At 45.4% G+C, this 26,363-nt stretch overlaps 1 protein-coding gene across 4 annotated transcripts in view; it reads left to right on the plus strand.

Moving 5' to 3' along the window:
- The window catches only part of Pdk1 (Phosphoinositide-dependent kinase 1), a 420,953-nt gene that overhangs the window by 50,427 nt on the left and 344,163 nt on the right, over positions 1–26,363 (plus strand). For 2 of the 4 annotated variants that reach the window (XM_076905028.1, XM_076905030.1), the window contains exon 2: positions 19,131–19,157. The exons of the other annotated variants lie outside the window; for them this stretch is intronic. In XM_076905028.1, coding sequence (XP_076761143.1) covers positions 19,131–19,157 — 27 coding nt within the window. The remainder of the gene's footprint in view (positions 1–19,130; positions 19,158–26,363) is intronic. 4 annotated transcript variants of the gene reach the window in all.

The raw sequence follows: 26,363 nt of genomic DNA on the forward strand, positions 1-26,363 counted from the left end.
GTGCACACGTGCTCGCGTGTGAGAGAATGTACATCATTATCGTTTGGCCCATTACTACACCCCCTCTGCTCGTCCGGTTCCATTATGAGATTTATTAAGTTCTGTCATCGTGATCACGTACAGGGAATCCGAGTTGTCGCTTTGTCATGCACTCGAGAATCCGTCCCGATATTCTTCCCGATGAACAGCGTTCCGCGTCACGTTCCCTTCGATTTTATTCTCGAAGATACGCGCGTTTCAGTTATCGCGCTCTTGTTGCTCGTGTCTGTACGCGAGCGTGTAACTTCCTTTCTGGTAGGAGAGTACAGATGAAATAAAATAGCTGGTAACTGTGGAAAGTTACGCTCGGTCTCGAGCCTTGCGCGCGAGAAAAAAAAATAACTCCAAAAGGGGAAATCTGTCGGAGGAGTTGAAGGTAAGGGTGATCGACGAGCAGAGTTTCCAGAGATTCCACCTGACCGACCGACGAAGGTGTGCAAAAACGGCGTCCCGATGGAATAGCACGTTTCGAGTTCGCTCGTAGGGAATCGCGTGACGGATGCGAGGACAGCTTGAGAAGCACGCTACGCGTCCAACAAGGATGTTTGTCGTGTCCAATCTCGGGAATTTATTACGATATATCATCTCTTCGAGGTTCTCTAAAAACGCCTTCAAATGGTTACCACTTGTTACTAATATTCCTGTTCGTCTCGGGATTAACGAGGGAGTCAGAGTTGCTAAATTGAACGAATCGTTTCGAAGCATGCATCGATGCTTTCTTTTTCTTCTCACTTCGACTTTGATCAAATGAATTTCTCGAATTTCGTGCTCTACGTCTGAGATATTATATGGTACACACGCTGTGAGGGTATACGTGCTATAATTAAGCTGTTTATATTGAAAATGGCTTAAATTCATTTATGTTAAAACCGCGATTCAATAAATTTAAAAATGTTGGTAACTAATAAAATGGTAATAGAATGTTTTGTGCTTCTAAGGATGTATAATTTATCGATTCAATTAGCGTTATTAATATTGATTAAAAAATAAAATGCCTTCGATGGTTACATCATTGTAACTAATTATTTATTTTTCTTCAATTTACGTATGCGGAGGGATATAAAGTAATTATGGTGTGCACGTGGTACATAGTTTAACAGAGATGTATTTTAGCTTTGTGATTGGTCTTTTATTCATACATTGGTGTCACTCGATATTATTAATATTATTTCTTAGTCTCACAGAGTTTCAAATACAACATCGTTCATCGATCTCTTATAGAATATTTTATATGGTTTGGTTCTCAAAAATTGCATATGGAAACTGAAGAAAATTAGATTATTAATCGCATTGATAATCTTTCTTATTTGCTTCTTTATGTTAATACAATACATTACATGAAAATGATTATTATTTAAAGAATCGTTATCCGAGCTAATCAAACAATACTACTTTATTATAATAATAAAACATGAAGCTCTTGTTTCATAAAGTTTTACTGCATAATATACTGCATATATTCGTTCGAATCTCTTAAAATGGAATTTGAGCCACTTCATTTGTAAAAGTTTAGTGATTTTAAACATATTATTCGTAATTTGCTTGAAAATGAAAAGATAAGGTAGAAATGTGAATATTAAAATAGCCAGCTTGATTTTTTTGAAAAATGGACTGGGGGCCACTTTCAAGATAAACGGCTCAATTCTTCTAATTATCGAAAATGTATTTACTTCGTATAACCGGCTATCATGTACGTAGAAGTTGTTATTTCCCAGCATCGCATCGCTGAAACATTCATCTTCTTCACGAAGTAGTTTAAGTAACGTTTATAGAGTCGGCACGCTGAAAATTAAAGGCAAAGTGACGCGAGCTTCCACTTGTCGATTATCTATACCGCCAATGCCCGACCCCATTCATCATCCGCGTTATCCTTGAAAGGTGTTAATCGACGTTTTACCAGCCACAGACCTCATTGTGATTACCAGCCGATGTACATTAAAGTTGCACGGTCGTTCGTCTTCGATTTCGCGAAGGTGTAAATCGCCCCGTGGGACGCGACTCGTCGCTGAATTCGCCCATTCGTTCCCATATAAAAAACCGCGATGTTTGCAATTTACATGATACACGGTGACCGCGCACCGAGGGTGGCAGGACACAATGACGGGGCGAAGGACGAGCAGGAGATGAAAAGCCGCGCGACCTGTCGCGGTTTTCAATCCGGCTAATTCAAATTTGCAACAATGAATCCGAAGGTGGTGTTAAACCGTGCAACCGGTTACGCGCGCTACCCATTTCCGGCGCGGCCAGGTGAAACCGAATATTACCCGCGTTTTGCAGCCATTCATTATTTCCACCGCGTTTTTTGCGTCGCCTCGCCCGGTAACCTCGATAGTCTGTACGGTTCCGGAAATCGCCGCGGCGGCGACGGCAAAGGGTAGAACAGCGAGAGGTAGATGAGACAAAAAGAAGGAGAAGAAGAGGAAGGAAAAAATGAGCGTAACGAATCGGTCCCGCTCCTCTTGATTTATATCTTCGCCGGGGAATTAAGATTAACGAGGTGTCTCGTTCCTCCTCGTACCTTTGCGTACACCTTTGTCCGTTGTTGCGAAACACCTTATCCCGTCGTATCGGCGCTGCTCGGTTCGGACGGTCCGCGGGTTTAACCGGGCCTCGCTCGCGGAAACGAATCGCGTTCTCGCTGCCCGTGAGGACGTTTGCAGCTACGAATTTCCGACACCCGGAATGGAAAAACGAGAAATCGGACGGAGGATCTAATTAGTCGCGTTCTCCCCTCGATACTGTGCCGTGTTCTTCAGTTGAAACGCGGTGGAAGACGAGTTCTTCCTTTGACGACGCGCCACGTTTAATCACTTAAAAACAGTCACCTCTCGTCTACGTCCTCGTTTAGGGGACACCTACTGTTTTTAATTAACTTCTATTGAATCACGCGAGTCGTTACTTTTTAGCAGCCTTTATTGCGCACTGTTACGTGTACAATGATAAGTGAAATCGAGTGGAAACTTTGGGAAAGATACACCATTCTCAAATGTATTTCTTTTATTTCTGACTTTTTTGTAAAGAAAATTTTGGAGTTATAGACAATTCGTATATCCTAGTCGCTGAATGTTCCACACAAGACGATTCACTCGACTAATGCGCGTAGCGATCGGTAGAGTCCAGCGAAATTTCTCATGGGGTGATGTAAGGCGCTCTTTAACCCTTTGACAACAGCAGACTTTGAGACGCGTCAGCTGTACCGTACGGTAGGAATTCATTCGCGATGTACATCGAGAACGGTGAAACCTCTCGTTAGGCGTGTATTTCTGGGGAATTATGTTCGAATAATCAAAACGCTGCATCCCACTGCATTAAAACAATACCGTCTGTTTTTTTTATATTCCGCATTTAATTGTTTCTGCACGGTTGCATCGCAAGCTTTCTAAGCGCCTTTAGGCGCCAACAGTAGTCGAACCTCCATCAGGATCGACATCAACGGATCGAGTTTGGCTTGAACGCGACGAGGCGAGAGCAGGAGCAACGGAAAAGGCGAAAATCGGTGGAAGGAGGAGACGATCCTGGCACCAGCGGCGCGTTCGTTTCTACATTTTGTTCGGTACGTCGTGCGTTCGCTCTAGGATCGCTATGTATTATTGCGCCCAGTTATTACCATAGTTATTACCGCGACACTGAGTTTTACGACCTGATCGTCGCTGGCTCTCGTTGCAATCTGTGCAGAAGAGCACCGCTGAAGCTTCCAAGGTGGAAGTCGTTCCTCCTCCTGTCAGCTTCTTTCCCTTCTGTTATTTTTCCGCCGCGTTTTTCGACGGTCTATTTTAAACGAAAATTATGCTTCCTAATGTCTCTCGATATAGTTTTTCTCTTGTTGTATGCACTTATATATGGGATTCATACAATTATCGTACGTGAAATTGCTAGTCTTGGCTTTATTTTGATTAGTCATAATATAGTGTAAAAAAAGGCGATAAAAATTTTCGTAGAATATGTTACCCTTGTTCCTAAGCTTTTTCATACTTTAGTACGCACGAATCCCTAATTAATTTACTATTTAATTTATACTTTCGGTGTTCATACATTGACTGCGCTGTGATCGTTTCGAAAGTTCTCTGTCTTCTGTTAGGTTTAGTTACAAGCAAGTTGTGCGTAATTTCGTTTGTAACTGTTAGTTTAGGGTGAATTTTAATATGAAGCGTATAAAAGAATATTTTCGGCACATTTTTCAAAAACTTTCACCATTGATGATGACCTCAAATCGCACTTGATTCAGTTTTTTACTGATAGGGACCAGAAGTTCTGTGAGACTGATTAAAGTTTACATTATTATTTCACAGTACAAAACTGAAAATACTTTCTTGTCAATCCAGTATAAAAACAAGAGAACCTCGTTGCAAAATAAAACAGCGGAGAGCAGAAATGGCTTCGCCACGATTTTGTTACCCGTCCGTTTCTTTATTGCGTCCCTCGTCGATGGAACGACAAACTGATCGGTGCGAGGGATCTAAATAAACATTCGTTCGCCTCCTTTTCCTCGCTCCAACGGTGTTCTACCTGAGCCCAACCACCCGAGGGGTGGCCCTCGGCTCAATTTCGAGGGAGAGCTCGGTATCTCTTCGGTTCCCGCGGATGCAACGGCGTGCACCCTGATCGAGTGAGTTAAGAGACGCGCAGTCTGCTTGTCGGCCACGTATTTAGCTGGAAAAATTGCTCACGTAGCGGTACGTGATCGCGAAGCGACGCGACGCGCCACCCTTGGATAAGGTTATAATCAAGCAGTCGGACTGGCTCGCCTCGAACCTCGACGCGTTTCGCGGTTAATTGTGCGGCTTATTGTCGGTTGCGAAACGGATTTGCAAACCCAATCTCATGGTCGAGTTTCTGGCTGCGCGTCTCATACCGAATGAATCAATTCGATAATAATTTCTCCGTCGTGTTGACAAAAAGGAATAAGAAACGTGTTATTTCCCGACGTTTCGTATAACGGCGGTGTGGTTGAGGAATTAACTTTAATTGGAGTAATTCTCAAGGATTTGTATTTATTCTGTAGTTGTATTTTCAATGACGATTCGAGATAAGACAGATCAGAAGATTAGATGATAAGGTTTTCGGTGTCTGTTTGAACTTAATATTTGTAGAAGCTTCCAACGAAAAGTGTACAGTGGATCTGTTTCTCTGCTAGGACAAGACAAATTTAACGAGGAAGCGGCTGTCGAAGCTAATTGGTTAACGAAAATTGTAGTAAAGTTGCGTTGGTACTGAGTTTACCCTTGGGTAACGCACACGAGAATTCCGCGTGCGCTAATCTTCGACCGTAACAAGCGATAAACCCAAGAACCGTCTCGACTTGAACAATGCGACGATACATAATATTCGAAAATAAAACGGTGAAAACCTCTAGTAGGTGCATGTAGTAAAAGAATAGCTAAACCTTGACTTTGAAAGTATCTTCACATTAATCTAAGCAAAAGTTACGTCTTAACTAAAAGTATTTTAGTTTTCGAAAATTGTTGCTGATATGGGTAACTGTTTGACAAAGGAACGAATGGTTGCCTGCTGGAAAATTAGCAGAGCTCGATGGACTTCCCTTTGCTTTATGACATGGATCTAAGTATTTCTTAACGAGCCTTAAGAAAGTGAGAACGTGAAATGCTTTGCAATAAATTTACGTAGTTATCGCTGATCAGAAATTTCTACATGTGGTCCTTTATTATTAAAACCAGTGCTAATTTATGGTAGAGGTATTACTACCAAAATACCTAATATTACTAATTCAGTATCGCTTCGTTTACGTATGTATGCCAACAAGAAAGCAACGTGCAAAAATTTCCAGCACGGAATGGACGCGACAATCTTTTCGTAGCAAAAACATGAGAAGCAGCGGTGGCTTTAAATCTAAATAGTTCGTTTTATCGTGACCCCAGCTCCGGGTATAAAGAAAACAATTAAATACGATCGCGCTCTCGCAGCCGTTCGTACAGTTACGCGGTCGAGCGCTACTATTTCCACGTTCCGCTCTAACCCGTGTGTCTTTTTCACCGTCAGCGGATTTACATTTAAAGCGGTCTAACAAGATAGTCGGGGCCACGTTTAATCGGAAATTCCCGCGGCACGAGGCGTCCTCGACGGTGCATTTCCATCGGCGGGTAACGCGCGCGCCGCCCTTGGTATCGTTAATCGTACCGCTTACTACTGTCGTTACTTTCCTTACGAGCTCGTATCCACGCGGCTCGGTTTACCCGAATTAATTTCCACGGATAACAATGAAGTATCTCCGCGCGAAGACGGGAAGCGGGACGGGTGCAACGGTTCCAACGGAACGGTTATCATTCGCGATCTTAAGCGGGTAAAAAAAGGTCGAGGGGTTGGAGAAAAAAATCGAAGCGACGTAGGCGGCTTCCGCGGGTTGGCCATCCCCTCCTGGGTAGATCCTGGTGGCTGGTTCCGTGCTCGGCGAACGTTGCATCCGGAAGTGACTCTCGGTGATACAGAATATTAATGAAACTCGCAGGGACGCGGCGGCGTCTATCTACTTTCATCTAACCGTGGCGGGGTCGAGCGGTGTTCGGAGGCGGTGGGGCCAGGGCACGCACACGTCGCAGGGGTGACGACGCGTACGCGTCTGAAAAACTCGCGGACGGCCATTACTCTCTCCGATCGAAAGGAAGCCGTGTCTGGCGTCGTCTAGCGGGCCGCTTGAGGCATTAACAAAGTAGGGCTCTGGCGTAAAAAGGGTGGGAAGATAAAACAGGTGAAACGCTAAAAAATGGGTCAGCCCGCCTCGCACCCCCCCCCCCTCAGCCTCTGGCTTAATAGCGCGCGCGCGGCCGCGAACCTACAGTCAGAGCATACGTCCCCTCGTGCTTGACGCGCGACCCGTTGCGCGTGTATGCGCGCTCGCCCATCGGGGGTGCTGCGTGTACGGAGGAGGTGGTGGCTCGCTTCGAGTGTTCCCGAGTGAAACTAGGACGGAGATATAGGGTGAGGACGGGGGTCAGAGAGGGAGAGGTAGAGAGATTCAACCAGGCCAGTCGGAGGAGAAGAGGAAAGGTAGACAGGGGAGGGTAGATGAGGGGTAGAAAGAAACAGAGTGCAAAGAGAGGGGGAATGGAGGGGTGAGTTTGGAGTTGAGTTGTCGGCGAATGAGGGCACTGAGGCTGGCGGCAGAGGGTGAGGCCAGACAGAGGCTATTGATCCACCAGGATCCACCTACCAACCCACGTTAGTGGGATAGGCTCGGACTGAATCGTCGACCCACACAAGGGCGCGAGCGCCAGCAAGCGGACGCGTACTACGTACAGGCGGTTACGTTGAAAACCCTTTCGCGATGAAAAAAAATAAAAGAAAAGAAGCGTTCTCGACGCACGTAGATTCGTACGCGCGTGCATCCGCGGCTAGGAGAGTCGCGTTTCTACGTTTCGTTTCAGCGAAACGGTTGTTTCCTTTTTAAACACGCGGACGTCGAACGAGACGCAGGATAGAAATACGATCGGCTCTCGTGTATCCGTGAGATGAAGTTTGGAGCGCGATGCGTGTAAACGCACACGCGAGAGCGGCTGTCAAAATATTTTCAGGGATTTTTGCGAGTGTCCCGCGACAAAGTCCAACGCGGATAGAGCGGCTGTGTGCTTAGAGGCGACCGATATGCAAATCGTGCACACGTTACCCCTTTTTCTGCCCGGCCTGGCGTACGTCGCCTGACTACGCGTAGATGTAATCTCCTTTTATGACACGAATAAATTTATTTCTACGTATCAGGGACACCGGGGTGTGTATGCGCCGCTCTGTACACGTATGAATTACAAATGTATGGATGTGTTGGATTACGTAACCTTTGGCTCTGGAATGGTGGGTCAAGGGCGGTTAGTTATATCGATGCGCGTCTTCTATTAGACTGACCGTAATTAACGATGTAATAATTGCCACAAGGGTTTTATAACGACGGGGTAATTTAATTTGACAGAACACGATACCGATTACAGGCGTACCGTTGCTCGAGTACTTTCCGGTGTTTTGTCCGAGGGAATTAATAAATGTTCCCGTACAATGTGAAATTTGATAAATTTCCGATGGAATGGGAGTCAAAAGGTATTTCTACGGAAATAGCCGGTGCTAGAGAATTAAATTACACCGCATGCACTAATTAAATGATCAAGTACATTATTACGAATTTTACTAATTTTCGTAGTACGAATTGGCTCGTTAGACTTCAATTTAAATACATAACAATGTCTATATCGGCGTTATTCATTTCAGTAAGAGGTTTACTAATCTAAACACAATTTTTTGTTCTGATTTTGTAAGGTATGTCTTGAGATATACTTATAAAACTATAACATTTGTTGCAATCAGGTCGAAAAGTAGTTAATTTTTATGGAATTGTTGGCATTTTTCATGGAATATTGAATCGACAAGTTAAATTAATCCTAGGTGACTAACTTAAATCAGTGTTACTCTGTAGCTAATCATTCGACTCGCAGACTAGGAATTAAAAACAAGAATATCTTTATATTTCCTTTGTTCATTTTAAACAAATTAACGTAACTTAAGAGCAGTACTATTATACTTTTGATTGAAATTTAGAAAAGTGATAAAAATGAACTGTCAAGATTTGCAATCTTGACAGGTGTTAAAGCCTCGTCCTCCACAAACAATCTCGTTGCAGGTAGTTTCATACGTATTTTGTCATTCTACGCTTCTTGGATGAACGGAAATTGCAAATTCTGCGGTTGTTTAACGTAAATCTAGTGCGTATCATCCGTGGGCTCTTCGATATTCACAATATCGTCAATATTTTTGTCCAGATACTAGATATTCGACTGTTAGACTACGATTACAGCAATTCTCGACAAGTAACAAGTGTACACCTGTGCTTATCACCTTCGGATAATTCATTTTATTAGAAGCTGTCAGAGGAATGTTAAGTTATCTAGGGTTAAGTGATACTAGTAAACGAATTCGTCAACAGCAATAATCACTGGTCTAATCCACGACTAATACGAAGCGTACGAGTGTACGAACGATTTAAAGGTACAAAAGGAAAGCACGAGGACGAATCCAGAAAGATTCCTTCCAACGCGCAACTTCCAGTTGCGCAACTAAGTTGGATTTGGGAAATTGTCCCATTTTCAGCTTTTTCATCCTGTCCCAGCAGCGGTCTCTGAAATTTCCGCTCGAGCAACACCAGCACCCCGCGCATTATAATGCCGGATGAGATTCCGCGTTAACGAAGGAGGGGCGAGGGGTTGCGAAATAATTTAGCGTAATTCTGGGCCGGACCACAGGACGGCCAGTTTGTTCCGCGGTTCTAATCTTGCCGAGTTCCGAAGTGGTCGTCAACCGTGTCGCAGGGATCGTTCGCCGCGTTTCACCCCGGGGCGCTAAGGGTGAAAGGCACTTAAGGTGTTCGAATGAAATTTGCATGACGAACGCGCGCGGGGCCCCGGAGTTTTACTCGGTGCTTGGACGAAAAAAATAACAGCCGCCGGCCGTTTTAGCGGCGCGCTCGCGCGCACATATTTTTCTCTTCCGCAGCCGGTAACGAGCATCCTGCGGGATACGGGTCGGTTGCCTGCGGTATATAGCCTAAAGAGAGGCCGTTTTGCATAAATAACTGTCCGGGGAGCCGATTCAATTTTCTCTAGGCGTTCCTAACGGGTCAGGTGGTTCTTAAAGTGGCCCCCGTGTCTAGCGAGCACTTTCGTTCTCGGAGCAAAGTGTTTCCGGACAACCTGTTCTCGGCTAGGCTCGCTTTTTCTTCATATACTCTTGTAAATCCGTGATTTCGGGAGGGAGGAGGAGGAGAAGAGCTGCCGCGAACTGCTCGTACCATTGGGAGATAATTCAGAGGAATGTTATTCTTTCTATGTTAGAATTGTTTAAAAATTCGTTCGTTCTTGACGAGTTTCTCGCTGTAAAGTTTTAATGATTCCCCGCGCGTTTCGCGCGTTGCTTCACGTTTTCTGCGAGTTCGAAAGTAAAAAGTTGTCAAGTATTTTATAGAGCATGCGGACATTTAAACGAAGGGAACTTGGCGACTGTGCGAGACATTTTTAATTCGAACTTTTCTTCTGGATCGCTTTTTAAATTGATATTTATTACGTTGTTTTGCCGTGCACCGTTTCAACACGAGAGTTCATGGGCAGTATTACGCGCGAATAGAGATTTATTCGAAGCGTACACAGATGGACGCGGATTTACAAAAACGATGGCACCGCCGATTTTATTAATATTCTCAATACTGGTTTTAACCTCGACTTGCTTGGCAATTTACCTGCTGTTTCCTCCAATAATCACCACCTCGAACAAGTCAATGTAACTTCTGCCCTGTAATGTTTCCATTTCTTTTCCAGAAAGATTGCGTTCATTTTGAGCTTTATAAAAAATACTAATGATTCGTCAAGAATCTCAAAGAATCGAAGGAAAAGTAAATCATTCGATGGAACACAGAGTAGATATCATTTTTCAAGCTTCTTTGAAATATTTCCTCATTTTCCACCCCTAAACAGAGTCGTCGCGCGGCGATTCTGTAAATATTTCTTCCGCTGTTTTCACGCGGCAGATGAGCAAATAGAATGAAAAATGCCCGCGAGCACCCGGACAAATAGACATTTACGAACGGGAGGGATTCAAATCCTCGGGTAGAGTTCGATCGCGCGAATTAACGCACGGTAAACGCGCGACCGTACGTTGCTTACTAATTCGCCTATTAAATCGCGGCCTGGCGCAGCGTTGCGCCTAGGTCCTTTGATAATATCATACGCGGTGGCATGAATTTTACGAAGGGCCACGCTAACACGTTTGCGGATCGAGTCCGCGCGCTATTTAGTAAACGGCCGTAAATTCGTAATACGTGCAAACGCGAACGGAAATAATGGTATCGCGTAGCTCGTTAATGGCCGTTCGCGCGACCTAACTCGATCAGAGCCGACGCCTGACGGCGGTTCAAAATGGTTCCCCGAAAGAGTCGGCCGTAGGCAAATCGAAATTCATTGCTTTCCTTCAATTCGATTTTCCTCCCTTCCGCGGCGCGCACGGCACGCCATAGTTGTAAAACATTTTATTGAATCGGTTGGGCTAAGGCGTATTCGGTGGATCGTTTCGAGGGGGTTGGAAATATTCGAAGCCACCGGCAATTTACGATCGTCGCGATGTAAAAAAGCCGCGATTAATTCTGGTAACGTGTCCCTTCTGTGATGTATTTCTATCCTTTCAATGATCGTACTGTTCGATTAATTTTTACGCGCCGCGCGATAGATTTTGCAAATTCATTGGAATGGTGGCACTAAATTTTTAGCAATCAATATGTATGAACAAATCTTTATTATTTACAATAAAGCAAATGTACCAGTTAACAAGAATTAGCGTATCGAGTAACAATGAAAACTGAATTTTCCTTGATGCGCTCTGTTTGCCTGTTGCTTCTTGATTGACTGTAGCCCTGTGTCCTTTTTGCTTGGTCTAATTTAAAAAAAAAAAACTAATGCAAAATACGTGGAAGATCCTCGAACGGATTTTTTGCCCACCATCGTTGCATTTTCAACAATAATAAAAGAAAGAAAATTACATTTAACTCAAAGAAACACTCTCTATGAATCACCTCTGTCGATTCCCTTTTTCAGACTCTCTCCTATGTGATCGTCGAAACTCGATACTATTATACAATAATGTATTCCAAAATTGTGTTACAATTACCGTAGCGTCGCATTAGCTTTACTTTTCCCAATTATTTCGTCCAAGCTAGAGGTAATCACAGTTTCGTTGCGTTCTCTTAGTTAGAACCGATTCTCGTTCAAAGATGACGCGTTCTTTACGCTCCTCGGCAGCGTGCATTTGCATGCATCGCGCCGATACTAATCCTCGCTCTCCTCGACCGGCTCTTTAAACGACACTCGTCTTCCGCGTTCATTCCCTCCCCCATTAGCCTCTGTCGACAGTTCGCATAAATCCTTCGTTCGTAAATCACTTGGCTTTTGATATCTTTCCGCGTTGTCATTCATGCGGCATACATCTCGTCCGGTTTCGCCTGCCGCGAGACGCGGAGCCTCCTTCGCGGCGGTGGAGGCCACCCATCGTTTGAAGGGCCGTGGAAATTCGAAGAGGTCTTCCCATCCAGGACCGCGGAGAGAAGAACGCGCGCGGGGAGATAAATAAATTGCACCGACGACCGCAAGAAGGGGGGGACGGATGGCGAGCGACGGAAGGAAAAGGGTGGAAGAGTGGTTGGGAATGAGACAGAGGGCGAATTGTACCGAGGACAAAGGAAACGAGATCCACGGAAAGGCGGAGATATAACGTTATAAATTTATTTATGCAATACAACTTGGCCCATTCGAATTACAATAGCGCGAAATTTAATTGGCTCGTTTACAGGCGGCGGTCTCTCGTCGCGCGATATCGGAATAAACGCTGCGCACCACTACTCTCACCCACCAGGGGGCACCTTGGCCTAACCCTTCTTCATCTTCTTCTTCTTCTTCTTTCCCGTTCGCCGTTGTCCCGGTCGCCATCGGGAAACAAAAGAGATTTCATCGACTTCCCTCGAGCACGCGGTCGCCTCCTCCCTTAAACTCGCAACCAGCTAGAAGGACACTCGTGCACCCTTTACTTTCACCGAGGCGATCTCGGTGTTCGCAATCGCGTAGCGATTTTATCGTTTCACGTGCGCCGATAAAACAATTGGAATTAAGTGTACACTCGTCCGGTTCTGGGGGTTGCTTTTGCGACGTGTACTCCTCGCCCCTGCCGCCTTTGACGCGGCTTAGGACACGCTCTTATCCGTTTATGGCGTGCCGCGTAACGTGAATTAATTGTTCCCGTCGAGAGCGCGACAGCAATTAATCGATCCCCCTCTCGATGCGACCATTTTTTCAACCGTCTATAACCTGTCCACATTTATTCTCTGCATCGCGTTGTCTTTTCATACCATTTCAAGTTGGATCTGAAAACCGAAGGAGATCTTTAAGTGGCCATTTTTAACCGGGACATCTCGTACGCTGGATACTACTCAACCCCGTATGAAATAAAATTCACCGAAAATGTCTGGGATCGCGGGCGTAGTTTTCTATTGGCGGGAACGAGTCGTTTCAGAATTCATAAGAGCGCGGGGGCGTGACGGGAAATTATCCGCCACTAAAGCGACAGATATCCGCGCGTACCTCGGTTCCCATATTTTTCGCGTACGTCTTTGAAAACGTAATCGCTGACAAACTGTCACGGGGCGAGCCACAAAGCGGGAGAGTCGGGAACCGGGGATCTCCCGTTTAAATGGTCGTTCGTGAAAAACATTCCTTCGCGCACCCTTCTTCGTGCGTCTCCGCTCTCTGTTCTCTCCTCGCGTCCTTCAGAACTGTTTATCTCATCGAAGCAGACGCGGAATATTATTTCTGATATAATCCCCGCTCGTCGGGTTTCTTCCACCCCTTTTTCGTCGTTACAATTCCCTCTGTCCCGTCCCCTTCCTGGTTACGCCGCGCGCTTTCGCTTCTCCTCAACGACCGCAGCGTCGAGTCGGACCTCCTCCTATCCTCGTTTCATTAACTTTGTCCGCGTGTTTCCACCAACGGATCCGCAGCACGAAACAAATTAATCGCGCCACGCCACTCGAATTAATTGGCGAGGACTCGCGAGTCCTCGGTGGCATCAAACTTTTCCGCGCGTGCTTACGTACGACTCGTTCGAGATTTCGAACCATCTTACCGTCTTCTCTCTTCGTTCCTCGAGTTTTCGTACTTCCTGGATCGCAAGCGAAGTCTGAGATAGATCGTACGAATTAAGATACCAGCGATGGTGGGATAACGCTTCCATCTTGATGATCGAAAATCAATAGACCTTCATATTTTTTTATTTAAACAAATTTTTTAGTAACCACGAATAGGAGGTGTGTATTTTAAATGGAACAAATTATAATAATCATAGCGTAGAGTTTGTTACGCGAAATATTTGCCATCGTATATATTATTCCATCATCTGGTCTCACGTTCAAGCTACAGATACGTTCCTCGTCGCGCCACGATTTACGATCCGCGCTGTATAAACAATCGCAAAGTGCCAGGTAGTCAAATCCGACGAGACGAACTCGCGTTTCAATAGCCGCGCGGGGGAAGAGAATCTTCGCGTGTGTGACAGAGCGAACAGGTTGGCGCGGTTTACGAGCCTCGTCCATTTTTCTGCCCCCGTTCGAGGTTTAAATAGCGAAATTTCTGCGCGATACGAGGGTTGAAAATTCGTTCGAACTCGCCGCGCAGTTACGCCGGCTGAATGACGATCGCGCGAAATGCCGCGGCGCGCTCGGGGGCAGAAGAATGCGCGTGATTTTTAATTGGCGCGTGGTACGCGCGAGTCGAAACGTTCGCTAATTAAAAACGTCGCGGAGATTCTTTCACGAAGTTTGAATCGTCGCGCCTGTGAAAAGAAGGGAGAGGGGAGGGGTGGAAGCCGCTCTTCGGAGACTTGGTCCCGGCGTACTCGCGCGAAACCTTGACTCGACCTCGGCAACGAATCGGTGGAAGCGAGATTTAACCTCGTTAGCCGTGTTTACGCTTCTGCTTCCATGTCGAGCAGCCGTCGGCAACTTAAACGGGGACATATTTAATTTAGGAACTTAAACACGCGAGTTCGTTCGTTCCGTTAACGATCTGGAACGGCAATGGACACGCGTGTGGTTATCCGTAAGGTTGGATCGAAGACGTCAACCCTTCCGCTCGACTATCAACTCTATACGTTTATTAAATAATGCAGCTATTATATGCTATATTTTTGTTTCGTCAATATTCGTTGCACGATTGCATTATTAAATCTGTATTCTTCGCAAACGTTAAAATATTTGTGCCGCAAACTATCGATTGTGTATAGTAGCGAGAATATTTATTGCACTGCTCGAGCGTTAAATACATTATTGATTAACAATTGTTGTTAATATTAGTAACGGGATAATAATATCGTGTGAAATCTGTTTTAATTGCAAAGAGTTCGATATCTGGTTGGAAGTGTGTTAATAATAATTTCGTTGAATAATTTTATCGACTGTACGGCTATAAGAATTGCGAACGGTATGCGTGTATCGGGAGTATCGGGGTGCAGTGCGATATTTAACTATGTTTCACTGAAATATTCATTAAATGGCGGCATTAAGCTTCGGCCAAGGGAAAACGTGCGCGCCTCGAATTCAATGGACGAAATATGAAGCGAACACACCCGTTAGGTTAATTTCCATCGTTATCTAGCGTGTGCTCGCCATGAAAACGGGCGGGCCTCTTAAAAACGTCCTTCTAATGGCGATGTTGCGGCTCGAACCCCGAGCGTCGCAGCAATAACTGGCTATGACCTCGGTTTACATCTGGATTTACATGTAAACGTGCGTGAATCGCGGAAACTGCCTCGTAGCCACCCCCTCGCCATCCTCCCTTGACTGGCCAAGTAAATTGGTAACTAAGTTCCACGGTAATATCGGTAACAATTCGCTGCTGAAGCTTGTTGCCGTTTGCTAACGATCAGCATAAAATCTCTTCTTCCTTGGCCGATTTGTCTGCACTGCCGGGTGCCACGTGACAGCAATATGATTTCTTGGCGTTTTGCTAGACATACGCGATATGTAACTTGCAGTTCTTTGTATCCTTATAATTCTCAATTGGTTTAGTTGAGTACAGTAACTTCTTCATGAAAATTTGTGCGTAAAGTGAATGTGATTTTTTTTTTTTTAAAAACGTGTTTCGTTTTACAATTCTTGCATATTGTTAATTAAAATTACATCTTTTATCTGAATAGATCTCTAATCGCTAAAACATTCAATTGCCGCCCACCTTAAGAAGATAGCGTCAGTTGTCGTAGAAAGATCTAAGAGTGATAGTCTTGGTTTCTTAGCTCTCATTTCTATTTAATTTCTCAGTTTCAATTTATATTCAGTGCTTACATTTGATTACATTGAATTTTAATGAATAGCATTTAAGGCTCGATTAAAAATATCCCTACAGAATTGTAATTCATTATGGAATATCCTGGCTGGCTAATAAAATTTAGCTACGCGATGATGATCAGTGATATTAACATAAATAATATTGTCAGATTCAATACACTAGAAATTTTCAACTAAATTAATTACTATCATGTTCGGTAATAACTTTAGTCACACGATGAATGTAGCTTGTCACTGTATTAAATACCAATGACAAGCTACATTCGTCACTTCACCACAAAAGAACGATACTATTCAAGATGCAAATTCAAGTGCTCATACGTCCTAAACAATATTCCCATAAATGTTCTTCATCGACCAATTCCTCGTTACCATAGCTACATCTAGTAGTAAAGAGGTTCACGAGTCAGACTACTATCCGAACCAAGAGCTAGATCACGGTATCCAATGTATAGTACCTGATCTAGCTGTAAAATGAACCGAAACTGATGTTTCCTGCGTAGCGTCACGCGGTCAAGTTCATACGGCGATCTAACGTAATCGCGTGCATCTAATTAACGAGACACGCACCGGAAACAATGGTTACGGGTGGTCACGCGTGCCGCGTATCTAACATGAGGTCTACGCCATTACGGAGAAGGGATATCGAAGGAACGAGACGGGGTGGCCTCGGTTTAAATTAAGCATTTTCCTTTACGACTAAATGTTTCATATGGCACTTGTACCGTCCCTGGCCCGGGGTGGGACTACAATGGGCGCGCGATAAAGTGTTAAGAAAAGTTGGCTGGTCTGATGGGTGGCAGCAGGGAGACTACCGTGGTGGTCGGCGCACCTAGGGCATACGAATATCCGCATCAGCGCAGGACCGTCTCGTGTGTCCTCTCCCTCTCTCCGTCTCTTCTACTCGGCTTGCCGACGTTGTCTCTTCCGTTATCATCTCTATTTACACGATACGTGTGTGGCCTACGATGCAACCCGTTCTTTTGCACTCTCTCTCTCTCTCTCTCTCTCTCTCTCTCTCTCTCTCTCTCTCCTTCTCTCCTTCTTTTGCCTCACCTCCATCCTTCGCACCCCTGTTTAACTTTCTCCCTTCTTCGAACGCTCCCTCGACCATGAACGCCGCGGTACCACGACAGGATATCGCCAAGTAAGTTCCCGCTCGTTCGAGCAGGGTCTCAATCCAATAACCATTTAAGAGCCTTACACTCGTACCTTACACGCCGAGGAAGCCGCTTTTACACCGCGTCGACCTCCACCCTGTTCCCGCGCTATCTCGAGCACCGTTCTCTTTCTCACCGCCCTCTCTTTATTCCCGCCGTGTCCCTCTGGACATGTCAGCGGATGCTAATGGGGTTGCCCAGGCCATGTAAACGTACTTAAGCTAGATAGAGCGCGGCGTGTCGCGCTCGATTAAAAAGCATTTGTTTCCGTATCGGCTGGGCGTCCTGTAAACTGCGTCTTTATCAGCCATTTAACCCGGTCTACGCCTTTCACGATATCCACGCCGGATACGGGGAAACTTTCTTAAGTGATTCATCGCCGCCGATATCGCGTATACGCTCTTCTAGGTCTTCCGCCCGTCTCGATATTGCTTCTCCCGCAGCGGACAAGTCGGTTACGGTTAAACAAGGACGACGAATGTTCGTTAACGTCGCCGTTCAAGTAGATCTTCGACTTTGCTCGAGACGAGACTTAGAAAATTATGCCCCGTCGAATTAATATCGCGTAGTCGCGCGTTTAATGTCGCGAGATAAAGGTGTCGCGGATGGAACGGAGTCATTTTACTTTTTAGGAAGGCCGGGAATATTATTAATATTCATATTAACTTTGGCGAACGCTGGTGCCGCGTGGTAACATCCAACCCCGTCCATCGCCATTTTCTTTCCCTCTGGTGCCCCTTTGAACGCGACGATGGGTTAAGTAGTGCATGTAAACATCCTTAAGGGCGCCTGAACGACGACAGAGGGGGGGTGGAAAAAATAAAACAACGCGGTTGAAATTAAAAACCATCGGTGGTAACGAGCTGCCATAAACACCGGCCCTCGCATTTATATTACCTTCTTCCTCATTCTTCGATCGCGCGAACGAGCTCCACTCCACGGTGGAAGATAATAAAGAATTTTTTTTTTCCCTTAACGGGTCCGGGTTAATTTATCCACGTTGAACCTCTGAGACTTCGCGTTACCATAGAACCGTGACTTTACGTTAACCGAGCATTTTTTCAAATTGCAATTCTCCTTCAGAGAAATTTTATGATCCGTAAATGGTATTTGGACGAGATTTTACCCTCGAAACGAAGTACTCGGTCTTTGCGATGGATTCAAATTCTATTTGTCAAACTGAACAGACTACGCCGCACTATTCTCGATTGTTCCGAGTTCCACGGGTAAAAGGCGAAAGTGATTGAAAGTACGAACGCAATTGGCGTGACGCGCATCTCTCATCCCTCTGCCTCGACGATGGTAAATATCGCGAGCGTGAAAGCTCGAGAGGTGACGGTAATCCGTGTCTTGGTTTAACAATTACTAGGTCGATACTCGAGAGCCATCGTCCGCGAGATTAATTACCACCCCTCGTCGAGTGGCGGTGGGCAATTGGATTGCAATGAACTCTTATCTTGACACCGCTTAATCGCGCGACCGATGACCGCTTTTTATCTATCGAAAACGAGGCTCGATGGTCCGTTTCGAGGATGTTTACAAACACGGATCGCGATCGGGATAATAGGGTGAATATAAATCGCGGCGCGGATTACGATAATGGCCGCGGACTCTGTGCATTTGCTAATTCGAGAGCGAATTTCCTTTTTACCTTCGAGGAGGTGCTAGCTTTGGTGCACGCTTCGCGAGAAGTGATCCATGAAACGAGGGATCAATTTTAAAAATGAACAATTCGTGTCTACGCTAGGTTAAACAAAAAGCAAAGAATTCTCTCGCCAAGTAGTTTCCACCAATTATTCTCCCATTGCCTGATCACGATTTAAAATTGAAATAAAAGCCAGGTTAGTTGAAAATGTTCTGTGAATCTTGCAAACGAAGGTCCCCCTTTAAACTAATGAACGGTGACCTTAGGGGTGACAGTTCGATCTGCTGAATTAGTAAAAGTAGGATCGAAGCTGATCTATGATGATGAATCTAAAATATCGACAAAACTTATGAAAATATTTGCTACGACGCCTGTATTCCTATCCAAAATTAAACATCAGCTATGTTTCTTCTTCTTGCAGATCGAGGATGACCCGCGGAAGGAGAAGGTAATTAGAACGTTCAACGCCTATACGCATCGCTTAAGTCGTGGAGGAGTTCTTTCCCGAATAGAAAGTAGGTGAACCTGGGCATCGTGTGCGTTTCTCTGTTGCCCGAAACACGGTTATCCGATGTCATCTAAATTCCCTCTCTCTGCCCTCTACACATTTCTGGCGAGCTAAGCAAAATTTCCTGGCGCTCGAAAAATGGAGAAAGGGCTCGCTTATTATACAGAGGGTTCTCGCGGTCCCTATATATATATATATATATTTCGTTCCTCCTTCGGATTGGCGCGTCTGTGTGGCAATGCGTTCCGATCTCCCGAGTAAATCCTGCATCCAATTTCGGCGAGAAAGAGAATGAGAGAGAGCCACAGCCCTTCGTAGGAGCGAATCTCGATGGTGGAATTCAAACAAATCTTGTTCATCTCTAACCGTACGCGACGAATTTCTGGACCTTGTCGAGAGATCAGCGTTCAGCCGTCGATCTTTCGCGCTCGGACCAAGAAACAGTCGGTGACGTGCTACCGTGACGAAGTGGGTAGTACGTTTTCTTCCCCGTGGCGACAGATTCACTTTTTCTTTGTACGCGACCGAAATCCACCCGTTTTCTTGCCACCACGTGCTGATAGTCCTAATGCATTCTTGAGAAAGAATGATAACCGACCAGGAATCGAACGATCTAACGGTCCGCTGTTCTTCTGAAAAATCATTCGAATATTTCTCCTCTCCGCTTTCTCCCGTTCCATTTCGATTAATCGGTCGTCTAAACGCTGTCGAGGGGTGGACGCGAGGGGTGATGTATGCTCGAAATGATCGTCGCGACAAATAGGAGGAATTAAATGAAATTCGTAGCGAGTTCTTCGCGGAATTATCTTTCTTATCTTTGGGTGCGCGCTGTCGCGTCCAGCCGGAGGATAAACGAGCCACCTTTAATTATATAATGTTCCGACCCTCCGGTGGCACTTGTTAGTCCTCGAAATTAAAACGAAACCGAATCAAACAGTATCGTTCCATCTGGTCGGTGTTTCAAGCTTTTCTAAAGGTTCACCGCGCGAGGTTTAACAAGACTCTGTATGCAAATGCTCGCACGAAATCATCGGTCCGCTCGAAAGGGAGTCGATAGGTCGTTCCGATAAAGCAACGAATTCAACCAGGACACTCTTCCGGTTTTTGTGCCAGCCTTTTAAGGCGTTCCAGTGTAATTAAGCATCCGAGCGTTACCGACGCGTCCGACATTTTGAAAATCAGATTATGGAGAGCTGGTAATTATAGTGTCGCGTCGCGAGAGGACTATGCAATATCGCTACACCAATTTATTACATAGACGCCATAACTAGCTATTTTTAAGACAAACCAACTATTACTCGCCTTTTTCCACATAATTTAGTTTCTCTGAAATACGAGAATTAGGGTCTCAAAGGTTGCTTTAAAATTGATCACGATTCGCAACATTAATGCCTCAACTCAGGCGATAGCAATTGACGTACCCCGACAGGTTTTTCTGACCACCTGACAGTCCCCTTCTCTCATTTGCAACTGGGAACAGTCCAGCTCGGCCTCGATTCAATTTCAGCAACACTGGTTCCGCAGGTTCGAGTTTTTACGTTTTTCTGTTGCACGACTGTAAAGGATTCTACCGTACCGCGTTTCGACCGTGGCCGGGTAATTTTCTTAAACACAATTCTCTCGCTTAGCCGGGTGCCGCGGACGTGTACACGGGGACAGCCTTAAAACACGAACCCCGGGTTTATTGGACGACTTTTGAACGGGCGCGGCGCGAACTTTTCATGGTTACGGGGGCGAGTCCTTCCGTCGTAAAAATAAGCGCACCGCGAGCTGGTTTAACGGTGTCTTAAGCAGCATCCAACGCGTGCAAGTTCATGCGCAACGAATCCTGCGGAGCAAAGACAACATATGCCTTTCGCGATTTTTCACACAACCATTAATTCAGCAAGTAAGTTCGCATCAATTTTAATTTTCATTTCACGTCGCATCGCTGCGCAGCCATCCACGCGATCGAGTCGAGCTTGTAAGCAGCGCGAGTGTCTACTCGTTTCGCCAGGGCTTTCTTAGAAGAGGCATTGTCATTCCATTTCTCGTCATCGTTGCGACAAATTGGATTAGATTTCATTTATAGAATTCCTCCGTCCAAGGAGGAGTTCGCCTCTGGTCTGTTAGCTCGGAAACGACGACTGGTGCGCGCAGCAAGATGTGCTCGAAGTGCAGGCGGTTGACAAGGGCAGTCCCCGGAGGAGGAAAAGAAGGGAATTGACCAGCGAAGCGGAAAGAGGGCCCTGGAAGGTAGCATTAAAGTTCCACACGGCGTGCCATCGCTCCGCTCTGATATCCATATGCAGTAGCCCGAGGAAATAAGCTCGCTCGTAAATAAGAAAAGTTTTTGCGTCTCTGTGGTTCTCTCCCTCTCCTCCTCCAGCACGGTTCGCGATGTCTCCTCGGGCTGCCCGGCCGGTTCTCTCGACGCGTGGCTTCCAAGATATCGAGTGATTTGTGCGCGATTCGCCCTCTTTTTCGCAGTACCGAGCCACCCCCGTTCGCCACGCGATACACCGATAATTCCGGTGCTTTAGACGCGGTAATGGCGGCGGCGCGACTCCTACTCGCGCTCCCTCCCCTACCCAACCCACGGGAATATTATTATTTCCCGCTTGAGTAATGCGTTACGCGTACGCAACGCAATTTTAATCTCCTTTTCCTGTTAACTTTATCAAATGAAATTGCACGAGAGGAAACTCGCGATTCGCCGGACGTTCAAACTAGCGCCAACATTTTCATACATGAAACATTTCGTAAATGGAACTGACTTTTTTTTTTACCAGTTTTCTCTATTACTTTCGAATTTGTTTTAGATATTTAGACTAGCTTTGGTCGGATATATTTATAGGTTTTTTTTTTAGAGAATATAGTATATGTACTTTTATCAAGAATTCTCTATGAGATTAACCCATTCGCTGCCAACCACGAGTATACTCGTAGATGGCAGGGCCTTACTGGTTGCTAACACCAATTTAATTGTTACATTTTAAATGTGTCTTCCTTTTAATGTTAATTTTTTTGCATTGGAAAACAAAAGAGTATAGAAGTAACGGAGCTTATACATAAACACAAAAACTTCAAACAGAAATTGTAATGTTAATATAATCACAAAATTTCTCGCTGGCAGCGAATGGGTTGAAATTAGAATCGTTAGATAATTTCAGATTAATATCGAGCAACAATAGCACGCGAATAACACCTTTCTCCAGTCACGTAATTCCGAATAAATTCCAGTACTTTCTCTCGGTCTGTGCGTGTCTTCCATCAGGCGGAAGCCACGGTTAACGCGTACGTAACGGCCAATCGAGCGAGTCGACGCGTCTGTACGCGCTATAACCGCCGATCGTGCACAAAGTGCATCTTCGTCGGTGAGCGTTGATTCGAGGGAAATTTAAGCGTCACGTCCGGCGATCGCTCGCTCGCGTTATGGTTCCACGACGATTGATTTACGCGGCGCAGTATTTCACCGGGGCGCGGCAATTTTGAAAAAGCTCGACCGCGTCACCATTTCCCGCGCGCGTGACAACGCGCTCCTCTCTCCTCATCCTCCCCCTATGTCCGACGAGCTTTTTTTTTGCGTCCAGAGATTTATAGTCGGCGAGCAGCAGGGGGGCTATGCAATTGGGTGAACGATAATGAGATACGAACATTGCGCGTCGATCGTTGCTGCAATTTTTAACAGGTTCTCGAATTTTACTGCAGATTCTTCTTTTTGCGAATAAAAATCGGTTCTTATCGTGGAACGTTCTCGCTCGTGTTGTACTTTCGCAAACGTAGACGTTTATTTTTCAATTAATTCGAGTACGTCGCCTGTATATCTTTCGAAGGATCTAAAAATGTTGGTTTTCATTTAAATTTTGCTGTTTGCACAACAAGTATGCTAACTTCTGGATATCGTCTGTAACAACTTGGTCTAACCTAATATAACGTAGGTTAACCTTCCTCTTTAGAGAACTTGAACCATCCGCCATCTACTCGACAACGACCCGGTACCAACGATAAAGCCATTTCTTCGGGTCGTTGTCCCGGGCTCTCGGCTCCGGGAAGAATATTCTTTTCTTTATAATCTCATTTTGGCTTCCCTTTTTTATCTCTTTTAGTGATTTAGGCATTAAACGCTTAACAATTATTATTTTCATCGTGTATAGACAATTTCTCTTTGACCAGTTTACAAATTCTTGACCTATTTGTGGAATCAATAGATGAATAAATGGTAAAGTTATTCCCGATTATTAATAGTTAATAATAAAAATAATAAAAAGAGTCCATCTTTTTATTCTAATCATTCGTACATCAGTTCTCCTACTTTAATATCAATATTAAATTATTCCATGTTTGGGGTCTTCTTTTATTAAGTTAGTGGCTCAATGTGTCATCTGACAATTAAATCAATCGGAATATTTCATAGTTACTACGTTCTCATATCAATTTTTTATATTCTATTATTTTATAATTCCAGTTAACTTTTAATTCCAACGAAGTGTCATTCTATAATGAAACAATTCGCAATAATTTGTAGTAACTACATCCTCATTTCAATTATCTATATCCCATTATTTTATAATTCAAACTGATATCTCCTAATTTTAAGTTTTAACGAAAATTCTGCGTTAGACGAAACCTAACTACCCGGCGTTATTTGTGACAAGCAACAGCTTCCACCGCAGTTACGTCGAAAAAATCAGAACTGCACCCCTTTAGGAATCCTAAAAGTTTTATGAAAATTGGCGTCTCCGGTTATTGAAGATCTAAGATATAGTTACCCTGCGTAATAGCGCAATGGTATCGTTGTTATAAATCGCGCTTAATGCGTCCATGAATTAAATATTTCCGCGTGCGTTCGCAGCGGGATTCGTTTCTCATTTTATAGACGCCGAGATAAACTTTTACGCGGCCATTCTAGGAGCCTGGAAACTAGTCGTTTGAATGAAACATCCCGGAACAGTCGCCGCGTCCAGAGACCAGGAAAAGTTCACAATTGACCGAACGAAAGAACTCGTAGTTTTTAAAGTCCATCCAGCCGAGCTTGGACCGCGTCCTGGGGCTTAACGAATCGCTCGATCCAAGCGCAGCGACGGCCGAAAATCTTAACGAAGTTACCCTTCGACGGCCCTGACTCGACACCGTTCGATCGGCCATTGTAGCCGGCCCATTTGTAAACCGGAAGACATCGCTGTTAATCTAGAAAGGAATCCGCTTCCGGCGTTCCGTTTATTTTTCCTTCGTTAATGGAATTCTTTGGGGCGCGGCTACGTGCCTGTCCGCGTCGAACGACCCGCGTGGACACGACCAGCGCGGATAAGGACAGGGGTGATAGCGCGCCAGGGAACAAAAGAAGTTGCCAGATGGGAATACGTTCCGCCACGCCTCTTATCCAGCGGAATCTCGTGAATGATCGCCGGTGATTTACTGGAGCCCGACCGGTATCTCTCAAATCTCGAAACTTATGGCGCTGCCGTGGTGGCGTTCGCCAGCACCTCGCGAAAACTCGACGTCCAAAGAGATTCCCCGCGGGTGGAGGGAACAAAAATTTCTTCGCTGGGCACCAACGCGCTGTTCTTCGTTCCAACTTTCTCCCACCGCTGCTCGTCCGTCGGATGAAATGATTTCTTGGAACCGCCATCGGTTCGACCAGAGAAAAAGGGGCCTTTGGAATCTGTCCGACGTTGCTTCTATTAGGCTAATCTTTGACGATCTATTGCCTCGAAGTCTGGATCGCTTAACGAGTGACCTTTCTTCGAATCGTTTCTTTCACGCAAGAAACGACTTTCTTTTCTCATATCTCACTGATTCATATTGGTCGAAGTATTAATGGAAAGATCGTATCGAAGTTTCCTACGATTTGCGAAGTTTTAAAGATAAGATTGATGATTCGCAAAAATTCTGCGTTGCCAGCAATGTCCAGAGAATTGCTCGTTCTCCGCTAACCACCCTCCACGGTACACTATTATGTCTCTGATGCTAGACTCTGGTACCAAAAGTTCCGCGAATGGCCAGAAATGCATCTCTGTATGAATACCATTGTTAAACGAAACTAGAAATTGATCCTTGGAACACGTCGCGCGACGATATCGAGAACTCGGTCCTTGTAATAAAAACCGTAGCTGGCGAAAATGCGCGTCGCGGTGAAATTCGAAAAATAAACCCTTTTGTGGGCACGCGGAAGGGAGATGCCGAGTCAGGAGTTCGAAAGGACTCGGTACTTTCGGAATGGCTCGCGTGGCGCCGGAAGCGAAAGGACAGAGATCGTAGGAGTGATCTCGTAGGAGCCGTCGCTGGAGTTTTCGGCTAAGGAGAAAGAAAAAGGGGAGGCGCGCAGCGTGGCGCTGTGTGGCGTCCAGAGTGGTAGCCTCTGTCATCTCTCTCTTTCTCTGTATCGCTCTCTCAACATATATATATATATAATCCCTAGAAATAGAAGGAATAAATCACTCGTGCCGTGAGAGGCATTCCTGATCAGATAGGGAGTCTGAAACGGGATAAAAACAGTCTGTCTCCTTTTGGATCGCAAGGAACGTTGCTCTGTCCGTTCGCCACCCTCTGCTACGATTCTCTCTCACCCCGCCGGTCGACCCTCGGGCTTTTCAAGCGGCACCGCCGCGTCCAGCCTTTCGCCCTTTGTGCCCATTGGCAGCACTCCATTATTCGACCACGTCAATTACAGCCTGCGCGCCTAACGACTGAAGAATTCGACGTGCCACCGCGAGACACAGGCCCTTACGTCCCCACCTTCTCACCCTCTCTTTTCGTCTCTCGCCCTGTCGGACAGTCGAGTACTCTCTCGAGCGAAGCGCCAGGCTATTGGGAACCGATAGGCGGAAGGGTGAGTTTCGGATCGGCAAGTCGAGATTCCCGAATACGTTTTCCGACCGAGCCACCGCTCATTTGATCCGCAACCAATTCTTCCTCCTTCTTCCTCCTTCTTCCTCCCTCTCTTTCTTTTTTTTTCATTTCGTCTTGGACAAATATTTAGCCTGACTCGATTCGAGATATTCCTAAATATTTGAATTTCCCGCGTCACCGGGGTTCTCGCCAGAATGGATGGATTAGGAGGGATCAGCGGAGTGTGTGTACTCACGCGTACAGTCGCTGGTTTATAGACGGAGAAATTGTTTGAGTAGTATAACCGTGGCATAAGTCGGACGTTCGTGAGGAATT

Source organism: Xylocopa sonorina, chromosome 11 (genome assembly GCF_050948175.1).
Source record: "Xylocopa sonorina isolate GNS202 chromosome 11, iyXylSono1_principal, whole genome shotgun sequence".
Lineage (NCBI taxonomy): Eukaryota > Metazoa > Arthropoda > Insecta > Hymenoptera > Apidae > Xylocopa > Xylocopa sonorina.